This window comes from Anarrhichthys ocellatus, unplaced genomic scaffold (assembly GCF_004355925.1).
Source record: "Anarrhichthys ocellatus isolate YVR2014 unplaced genomic scaffold, GSC_Weel_1.0 scaffold4, whole genome shotgun sequence".
Taxonomy (NCBI): Eukaryota; Metazoa; Chordata; class Actinopteri; order Perciformes; family Anarhichadidae; genus Anarrhichthys; species Anarrhichthys ocellatus.
Window position 1 is genome coordinate 587,654 of NW_022280034.1, and position 10,668 is coordinate 598,321.

Below are 10,668 nucleotides of genomic sequence, written 5' to 3' on the forward strand. Positions count from 1 at the left end.
CACACACACACACACACACACACACACACACACACACACACACACACGGTGCAAGTCCCTACCTTCCTGCACCGCCTGGAAAGGGTTGTTGGGCTCGATGAGCTTGATGGAGTGCGTGATCTTCTCGCTCTGCAGGACGTCATCGCTCAAGCTGAGGTCCGACACGGCGAGCTGGAACACCTCATCGTCCCGCACGGCGTTCTCCTCAAATATTGCACCTGGACAGGTGGGGGGGGGGGGACAATAAATAAAAAGAAGATCAGGACGACGGCTGGATGCTCGACATGACGCCGGGAGTGATGAGCATTTTTCTATTTGATTAGACATTTATGAAATATCTGACATTTTGTCAGCAAAACTATAACCGTCAGGCTAATCAATAATAAATATAATCCTAAACTCAACTACAGACTGAGCCCGTTGAGCCACACAGGGAATAAAACCTGTAACCTGTAGGTTACGTCTGTCTGTTTGCTTGTTGGGAATGAACTGACAGATCACACCAGAGTTTCCCATCATGCATTTAGTCAAAGCACTGCTCACTGAGTTCAGATTCACTCATTACTTTGGCAACAGAATCTGGGATTTATAGGAGTTATTTTAGATAACTACACTGATGAAGATATCCTGCTTGATCTACTCAAAACAATGAGGGCAACTTTTTGCATCAAATTATTATGTAGAACAAGCAACGCTGGGTTTTGTATGAATTACTTCATTTTCCAGGTAAAATCAACTTAAATTAATTTAGTTCATACAAAAACCAGCATCATTTGTTCGACATAATTGCTCTAATTTTTTTACGCAAAAAATGTTTTTCAGTGAAATATCATAGAAATCAAGTTATTACATTTTTTGTAAAAAACTGACATTTTGGTTCAATATCTGCTCTGATTGGTGAAATGTGACCACCAGCCCTTTGTAGAGTAACACAACAACACAATGTGTGTTGTGTGCGTTTACTTAACGATTGGCAGACACAGCTCGGTGAGGATTACATGCCTTTAAACAGATGCAGATTAAGTCCATGACTATCATCTATTCTGTACATGTTCATTGTGAATGATATCTAATTGTGTACATGAGTTTACTTTATGTCTGATATTGATATTGATCGTCTCTCCTCGTTACTCGTGTGCATCCATTCTTCTCTTTTCTTTGACACACACACTCTCTCTCTCTCTCTCTCTGTAACCAGCTGACTCAATAACAATAATCATTGAATCCAGTCCTGTAGTCTGGCTTCCCTTTAGACTACATAACCATATAGAGATGTTTATGTTTTAATGTGTGAGTTCACCTCTCACCGTCACAAGCTGTGCGCACACGTGAATAAACAGATGAGAGCAGCAGGTTCCAAAGGAAACACTCCACTGGAACTTCCTGTTGCGGCCTGACGTGTTTTAATTAGCAATCAATTAACAGCAGGTGCGTTCACTTATTAATAATCAGGCAAAATATCATTAATCATCTTACATTAGCTTCAGGTTAGTGGAACAGAAAGACAGATCTGTACATATTCTTCTTATTTATGGAGTAAACGCGGACACCAACCTCTCACGTGACCTGTACCGGAGATCACCGGAGCAGCTGTGTCGGTGTCCTCGTGTCATTGAGACCAGAACACAACAGACACTTTAACGCAGCGCGTAACGAGCCTCGTCCCGTTGTGAGGAAGATGAGGGACATGTTCTTCCTCCATTAAAGGAGTTTAGTGTTCAGAGCTGCACGTTACCGACCGAGAGAGGGGGCGGGGCTTTATTGATCAGCTGATCAGCTGATCAGGTGACGTCCGGCCCTTTCAAACTTCTTCATGGCACTTTTTAGTTACAAGGCGCTGAACCAAAGAACCAGAATAAATATGTATGAAATAATAAATAAATAAAATAATAATCTGATAATCCAGGAGATGTCTATGTGTATCAACTCCACTCCTCTGTTATCACCGACACAATGAATCCATCATTATCCGTTTTATGTTGGGCTAATATCGATACGCATACTTTTCAAAGTGAAATATAATCTGCAGAGATTATCAGGGATCAGAGGAACCAGCTTGTGTCTTGTTTGGGGAAACAATAAATGACGTGATGAGGGATTTCAGGCTTCTTTACCCTGGGGGGGGGGATTTAAATGGTGCGTGTAGATTTGCATTTGACACAAGGAAGGTTGCAGAGAGTATCCGGGTACTGCTGGTTGTAATGGGGCTGCAGGCTGACTGTGATGAGGAAAGCTTTACATTGTACTGCATGCAGTGAAGCTGATGGGTACTTGTGAGAAAAAGGTGGTTTAATGGGGGCCCTCAGCTCATTTTTGTCCCAGGGCCCCACTGCAGGTTAAAGTGGCCAAGAGTGTCTGACAGTTGTTACGGAGAACTGTGACTGTAAGTATGAAAGGAGAGGAAAGAAGGACTCTGCTCCACCTCCTCCTCAGCTCCATTCTGTTGAATCTATGCCCAGTTCTTCTTTGTGTTTATTCCTCACACACCGTTATGTAAAACATATTACCTCCTGAAACATTACATCTGCTGATGAAGATCATGTGATGTGATCAAAAGCACCAGAGCAGCTATTAAATGCACCACGTGGTGGTGTTGACAGACAGCGAGTCCTGCGGTTAAGAAGATGTTTGCACTTCATTTCAAAGAAAAGGCCAACTGGCCAAACAGAACCGTAACTCACATGTTATCAAACTTGATAATGAAATGTGAAGCACATGACATGTGTCTGCCAGACTGAAGTGCAGCTGGTAAACCCTGAATGTGATGAACGGATGAGCAGATAGATTTCGAGTAAACTGAAAGACATGGAGGGGAAGACATGCAGACAAGCTTGGAACTTTCTGGATTCTGTTTCGTACAATTAAGAAAACCTTGAATACAAGTGAGAATTCAATTTGCCAGGCTGCTCATTCAGCTCGCCGAGTATCCAAATGAACTCTCCTCAGCACCGAGATCCTCGCCGTGGATCTGACGGCCTTGGTCTCCGATCGTCTACAGCGCCTGATCAATCAATCATCACGGTTAAAAACAAAAATTGCATCCAGACAGGCGATTTTAATTAACAATGAATCTTGTAGCAACCTGTCAGAGCGGAGACACGGCGAGGGAGCTGATGTGAGGCTTATACTTTGCCCCCCCCCCCCCAGCAGCAGCAGACTGCGGAGCCTCAAACTTCAACGAGATGAATTAATGATGAGAGCTGACTCTGGACCTGCTGGGGGCTCAGGACCAAACCCCCGGGGTTCTTAATCCAATCGCAAAAAAACAAATGTTCTCACTTGCAGGAAGGTTTGTTTAATTTTTCCATTTTTTTTGAGACATCTATCTCTAGGATTCCTGCCTTCACCTCGACATGATGAAGGAGTCTGTGGTGCTCATGACCACAAACTCTTGAAGATAGAGATGAAATGTGGATTCACAAGGACCCTGTTTCTGCAATGAGACTTTTAACATTGACCTCCATGTTATTGTGGGAAAGGCAGAAATCTCAGAGACAGATTCCTCAAAACGTGCACAGATAAACCTGAACACATGCAGTGAGACGCCACGAGGAGTAAACGAGAAAACACGTCTCTGTCGAGTGACAAGAACCTTTAAAACTCACGTAGCATCATCTATTGTATTCAGGAATACTGTGTTATTCAATTGCATGATTTTAAACTTTGTTCTTGTGTTTTCACCTTTAGCATCAAGAAGCATTTCGTGACATTTTAGCATTTAAATTGCACTTTATTCAAACATTTTCTATGCATACGCTTGCGGCCCTTAAGGGCATTATTGAATTTCCACCTGAGCTGAATCGTTAATAAATGCCACAGAAACGTGGGAAAGCCAGTCTGAGCTGGAGGACGATGTGTGAGTCTGTGAGCGTCTACACATTCCTACACTACATACAGGGGGGGGGGGGGGACTTCACACCAGCCGGTAGCCAAATGTTTGCCACTGATGCAAAAAACAATGTGTTGTAGCTGGTGAATTTGTCAGGCCTCCTCTCCTCCCTCCTCCTCCTCTCCTCCTCTCCTCTTCTCCTCCTCTCCTCCTCTCATCCTCTTCTCTTCCTCTCTCCTCCTCTCCTCCTCTCACCCTCCTCTCCTCCTCATTTAAATTGCACTTTATTCAAACATTTTCTATGCATACGCTTGCGGCCCTGAAGCGTGAGGCCTCATGGCGGCTACAGAGCTGTTATCATAACCACACATCCCAAGAAGGGGACGTTTGAGCCCCTGTGGTCTGCTGCAGAACAACGTGTTCCCTCTATGAACACAAAATGCTTCCACGCTGTCAGACCGACGGGGGGGGGGGAGCTGAACTCCATTCTCAGACTTCTCATCACAAACCCACACGCTCTCACACAGTAGAGGTGAGATACTGAGCTGCTTTCTCCTTCTGTCACACAGTCAATCATCATCATCACATGAAAACTACATGCAAATGAAAAGTGCATCAGCAGAGATTACCTACCCGGCCGGCCACTTTGGCACGTCTAACCATCAATTATGTCCAAGACTCATTCTGCTCTGTAATATGATGGATATTAAGATCCACGGAGCCACTGCAGCTGCCAGGCTGTTACACATCAGCATCCAGCAGCTTCTAATTCACAGAATCTAACTTGAGGAAACTTTTACATTAAAACAGGAGCAAAGTGAAAAACAACACAAACCTAATCCCACTTGTGTAGACTGTAAATGTGCTGCACTGTAGCTGTGTGTTCAGCTTCAGTGTCTCATGTAAGACACACCAGTAATTAGACCGCGCTTAGAACGAAAAAGCCGCCGCTGGCAAACGTGCAGGCGAGTCCTGGCTTGAGTTTGCAATTTATACAATTCTTTAACATATTTCTGTGAAGAGTTACCCAATCAGGAAAGAGCACGTGGACATGTGACAGCAGTTCACATCCGTTTATTTGCATGAAGAGTTAGTGAAAGCAGCAAAACACTCTGAACTCTGTCCTCTCTGTCTCTACCTGTTGGTGGAACACGAACACTCTGCTGCATGCCACCTTCATTCAATCCAGCCAATGTGGCCGCAGCATTATGTGAGTGAGATGGCTTTGCTGCTCTCTGCCTGCATCTCTTCAGCACGTGTGTGTGTGTGTGTGTGTGTGTGTGTGTGTGTGCAGGTGGTGGAGGTAAACGGCTAAGCCTTCACTGGGACAGAGCGGGAAGCCTTTTGCGTTGTTCCCTAACTGGGTTAGTTTATCTTATTTAGTGCCGGCCAGAAGAGGCCGCAGCTGTTCATTTGGCTCCGCCGGCCTCCACAGATTGGATTCCTGCAGTTCGAGCTCGCCCTACGAAAAAGAAAGAAAAAACAAAACGTCCACGGAGAAGCAGAGCTCCCCTTTCTGCTAGCCAGCTATACACCCGGCGCCGTAAATCATCCCTCGTCAGCTGCCTGGCTCATGGAGCGGGGTAATCTTATGAAAAGTGACTTGTTATCTGCTTGGCCCGAGGGGCGTTTAGAGGACCCCACAGGGGATAGGAAGAGCTACAACCCAAGTCCAGCTCCTGAAGCCAGATACCAACAGGGTCTACGGTCCTTCTAAGTTCATAAATGATCTTTTAAATGAGAAACTTTATGACTGAATATATTTTGCCTCATGTCTAAAACTCTCCACTGGAACCAGACTGATGAAATGAATTCTGTAAAGCTGCAGCATCAGCACTTTTTACATAAACACTGAATTACAAAGACTGAAATCTGAACGGCGTCCCTCGCAGTTCTTCCAGTAAGTGGCTGAGATCTGGATGAAACCGTCTCCGTGTTAAAAGAGGTAATCACAGATTGACAGAAGCAAAGAGAAAAAGAGGAAAGAGGCAATAAGAGGCAGAGACATTCACACACTGCAAACTGTAGCTTCCCTGCATCCTGAAGGCGTTGGATGCAGTTGATGAAGTCAGAGCTCTGTACAGACCGGTCAAGTTCTTTCACACCAAACTGGAACAAATCATTTCTTTGTGCAGCACCAGCATCACGTTGGAACAGGAAAGAGCCTCAACCCACAGAGTTGGACGCTCACTGTTGTCTGAAATATCATTTCAGGCTGAAGCATAAAGATTTCCATTCAGTGCAATTAAAACATGAGCACCATATGTTCTGCACCTGTTGTGGTTGTTTCTGATGTGTCAGCAGAATGTCTATTAATTGAGCTCCATCGAAGACAGATTTCTGTCATGTTTTCTAAAAACAGCAGTTTGATTTGGAAAGACACCTTCTTGTAAGCCCCCCCGAGAGCATCCGTCAGATCCAGAGTGGACCTCACTGATGACGTGATATCTGGTACTTAATTAAAGGCCAAAACCGGACCTCAGACCTGCTCCCTCCCTCCTGGTCCCGACCTTCAACCAGACAAAGTGATGTTCCCCGACCACTGGTCTTCTTTGAAAGTCACAAGCAAATCCCTGCAGCAGCTGCTTTCACTGATTTGTGCACATCCAACCAGAGAACGGGGCGGGACTAATTAGAGGAACCAGCTGCTGTTGTGATTAGAACCTGCAGACTCTCGAACCTCCACAGTGCAGGATTCTGCACACAAACGCAGCAAGTGGGTCAGAGGTTGAAGCAGGTCGAGTGAAGGTCCAAGTCCTCTGTATCAGCTCTTTTACAGACCCCCCCCCCACCCCACACACACACTTTGCAACACCCGCGGCCTGCCACTTATCCTCTACAGATGTGTATTGCTTTTATATATGATGATTTTAATGTAAAGTGTCTTTGAGTTTTATGAAAAGCGCTATATAAATAAAATGTATTGTTATTATTATTATTACAGGGAGCAGAAGAGAGAAAGGGACAAACAAACCGGGATATGTCACCGACGATAAAGCCACGCGGCTGGACGAGACAGATGCTCGGGCTGGGGTTTCGGGGGCCGAGGTTGGAACACTGTCACATCTGATCTGGGCGACGCGTCGCGCTGCTAAGTCAGTCAGAGTCTGTCTGTTGGTTGAGGGGAACAACGAAGGCCCTACATGCAACCAGCCAACCACAGATCAGCCATGGGGGGGGGGGGGGCAGTTCAGGGTTTATAGTGTTTGTATCAAAATCAACTTTTACTGTACGCTCATGCTGCAATATTTTGAGTTGGAGGACAACTTTATGTTGAAACCTGACACTCCTCGGTCTAGCGTGTAGCATGTGGCGACATCTAGCGATGAGGTTGCAGACTGACACGAACAGAAACTTCTCCCGTGTTGCCAAGCGTCTCGTAGAACTACGGAGGCCGATGCACAAACACAGAAACCTGAATGTCCCTCTCAGTGTTTGATTCGTCCGTTCTGTGTCCCTGTAGAGACATGGAGGCTGGCTCCTTGAAGACCACACGCTCTGTATGTAGAGATAAAGCTCATTCTAACGTATGAAAACACAACAATTCTTATTTTCAGGTGATTATAAAGAAAACATACTTCTTATATTCAATTTCTGCCAATAGACACAATAGACTCCCAAATGCTCCACTGTACCTTTAGATAAAGATTGCCGTTATAAACCAACTCGTTACCAGACTTACTGTGAAAACAATCAAATGTATCAGCATGAGAGCCCCATGTGATGCTTCCTAAAACGTAATCCTGAAGAGTTCACACATTCGTTCTTTGGTTCTCAGCTGTCTCACAGTTTTCAGGACACGGCTGGCTCAAGACGTTCCGTGATAAATCTATGAGATCACAAGATGATGAATAAGAAAGTAACACAAAACGGTGCTGAGATTTTAGATCATTGCGTGCATCTTTTGAGAAACTGGATATTTTCACCCATTCAGTCCTAAAATTGGGTAAATCTGAGAAGGAAACATTGCTCTTAACGTGGTTAAATGTCCTCGCTACAGCCGTGTCCTTTAGCAATGTTGAGCTCATGAAGAACAATAAATGAGTAGATAATAAAATCTTAGGGTTCATGATGTTAAAAGAATTACAAAGAAACTTGAGCTGGTGGTTCTTGTGAAGTACTGGATACTTTAGCCTCTATGGACCTTTAGAAATCCATAAAATGAAACAAGTTTTTATATTCAGAAACAGATGTTATGTTATTATATGGAGTCACGGGACAAAAACTCTTCATCTTCAACTCTCTGGTCAAGAGCCAAATATTACGGGATTAACACTGACTCGCATGGTTCAACACTTATTTTCATGTTTGTGCTTCAACTGAGCGACCACGAAGCTCCTCCTCCTTGTTTTGGAGCCACTAACACAGATCCATCGTTTCATATCAACTGACGTGGATGAGATGCCTTCCAAAGATCTGTCACGAGATGTGTTGATGAGCAGAAACAACACGTCATCAGTCACATGAAACTAATACATCAACCGGATTTCCATTAATATACGTATGTTAACATGCACCACACCACCTCTTCTCCTCCACCCATAAATCAGCTGAGATTATTCTTTATTCATTGAGTCCCTCATGGTCCCGTACCAGTGTGGTCCCACGCTCACGTCTGGTCTCACTATTTGGCATCAACCGCCCTCATTTGTTGTATTCACGGTTCTGTGTTCTCGATAATCCTGTATCACTGCTCTCTCTTGTCTCCATGTGATAAAAACCCAGATCTTTCTCCAGAGGGACAGTACAGTATCCATCCATCTGTCCATCCATCCTTCTGCTCTAGAATTCTAGAAATGCATATTCTGAAGTTGTAGAATGTCTTTCCTCTGTGTGCAGCAGGGTTTTTATTCCCTGTGAATGTCACCTGTCTGTGCACCAATAAAGAACCATGAAGGAAAGAGGGGAAACCTCATCTCCCATATTAATGACTTCCTTAATCAGCACATTCTCTTGTTCATATTTCATGTTTGCATGATGTTTGTCAAACATTCACTGACATATTATCATGATGGAGATGCAGCGTCTTTGGAAGCAATATGTCACTGTATCTTTTGAAGAAGCATGTGGAGTAGCAAGTGTATTCATAGATGAATGGCTCTGACTCCCCCCATCGTCCCACCACCCTATACGCCCCCCCCCCCATACAGGCCACCGGTGCCACAGGCCGGGTTTGATGGTCTGAGCTGCAGCAGAGATCTGGAATATCAAACTGGGTAACTATTGTTTTGCTTCCTCGTTTTGCAAACTGAATGTCTCTCTTCCAAACTGAGGGCGGCCGCTTTGCCGCATCCAATCATCTCAGGGGGGAGAGGAGCCTCTAATTGGAATCAGTGCAAATTGGAGAGTTCATATGAAACGTGCGTGCTGCTGCGAGTGTGTGATCAGTCAGTGGCGTCTCAACAACTCTGCGCTTCTCCCAAAAACCCCTCCCATCCTCCTGTATTCTCCATCAACTCATGCTTTCAATGAAATAAAAGTGACTTCACCAACATTTCAGGAGGATGAATGATGAGAAAAGGGGGAGACTCGAGCAGAAAGTGGCGCTCGCCAAACAGCTTTTGGTTTTCACCGATGTTTCAAAGCCCAAACAGTCGGCGTTTGTCCCCTTTGTCATCTCCTCCCCTGGAAGAGTTGATTAAGATTTCACTCACGTCCAATTCAAAGTTCAGGCTTATAGATGAGGGGAGGCGAGGGGAGGGGGGTGGAGGAAGAGGAGGAGGAGGGGTGGAGGAAGGGAGGGAGGGAGGAGGATGGATGGATGAAGCAAAACCCTCCAAACACACCATGTCGGGCCAGTTCCTCCTGCCAGCCTCAGGTTTTCTGCATGTGAATGTGAATAATGCATCGACATCAGCTCTCTCTGAGGATGGATGGATGGATGGATGGATGGATGGATGGATGGATGGATGGATGGATGGATGGTGCGGCGCAACACTTTGCGGGCACTTCAAGCTGCTCTGCGTGCGTCTGAGCCTGGATGCAACAGCCTCCTTCCTTTCCTTCCTAAACATTATGCCGGCACGGATTGGAACAATAATTAGATTTGAGGTCGGAGGGGAATGTATGCACGGAAACTGTAATATTCAAATTACCTCAACTTAAACACCACTCATCTGTCCGAATTTCACAAACCCACCAGTAACCTGATTTCATGCTCACATTCTGTGTTTAAAGCCGTTCTTACACGCAGCCACCAGCTCGTCTCTTCCTACGGCCAAAACCCTGCACAGCACCCCCCCCCCCCCCCCCCCCAAAAAAAAAAGCCCCGGTTGGTGTCTTACCAATGTGAATGATGGAGTCGGCGCTCACTGTGTTGCATTGCAATATCCACAGGGAATGAAATAACAATGTCAGCATTTCCATCTCCAGTTTGAGCCAAAGAGGCGCATCCACGGATCCACCTCGCTGAATTGTGTTGTTTTTTCCTCCAGTGATGAGCAAATCCAGAATAAGCGGCGGTGCGTAAAAGCGGCGGCGGCAGCAGCGGCGGCGGAAGGGAAGCTATGTTGAGTGAAATCACCACCGAATAGTAATAGAGAGCTAAATCCCAAAGATCAAACTGTTGGCCGGAGTCGAGAGGAAGAAGAAGGGTAGACAAATAAATAAATAGATGCTTCCAGGGCTCCGGAGAGAAACAGACCCGGGTGAGTGAGGAGGGAAGCGGGGACGGATAAGAGAAGACACCGGGGGTTTGTTTCAGAGGTTGAGATCCGCCAGGCGAGCAGCTCTGACTCTCTACCTCCGAGTCTGAGACATAACACACTGCAAACTGCGGAGGAGGAGGACGGACTCTCTCTCTCTCTCTCTCTCTCTCTCTCTCTCTCTCTCTCTCTCTC

General features: G+C 45.5%; 1 protein-coding gene across 1 annotated transcript in view; it reads right to left on the reverse strand.

Moving 5' to 3' along the window:
* LOC116381149 (glutamate receptor ionotropic, delta-1-like) overlaps positions 1–10,606 on the reverse strand; it is a 222,286-nt gene extending 211,680 nt beyond the window's left edge. The window contains exons 1-2 of the mRNA XM_031843017.1: positions 10,114–10,606; positions 63–218 (exon numbers count right to left, since the gene is read on the reverse strand). Of these exons, the coding sequence (XP_031698877.1) occupies positions 63–218; positions 10,114–10,195 (238 nt within the window). The 5' untranslated portion in view covers positions 10,196–10,606. The remainder of the gene's footprint in view (positions 1–62; positions 219–10,113) is intronic.
* Between the last annotated feature and the right edge of the window lie 62 nt (positions 10,607–10,668).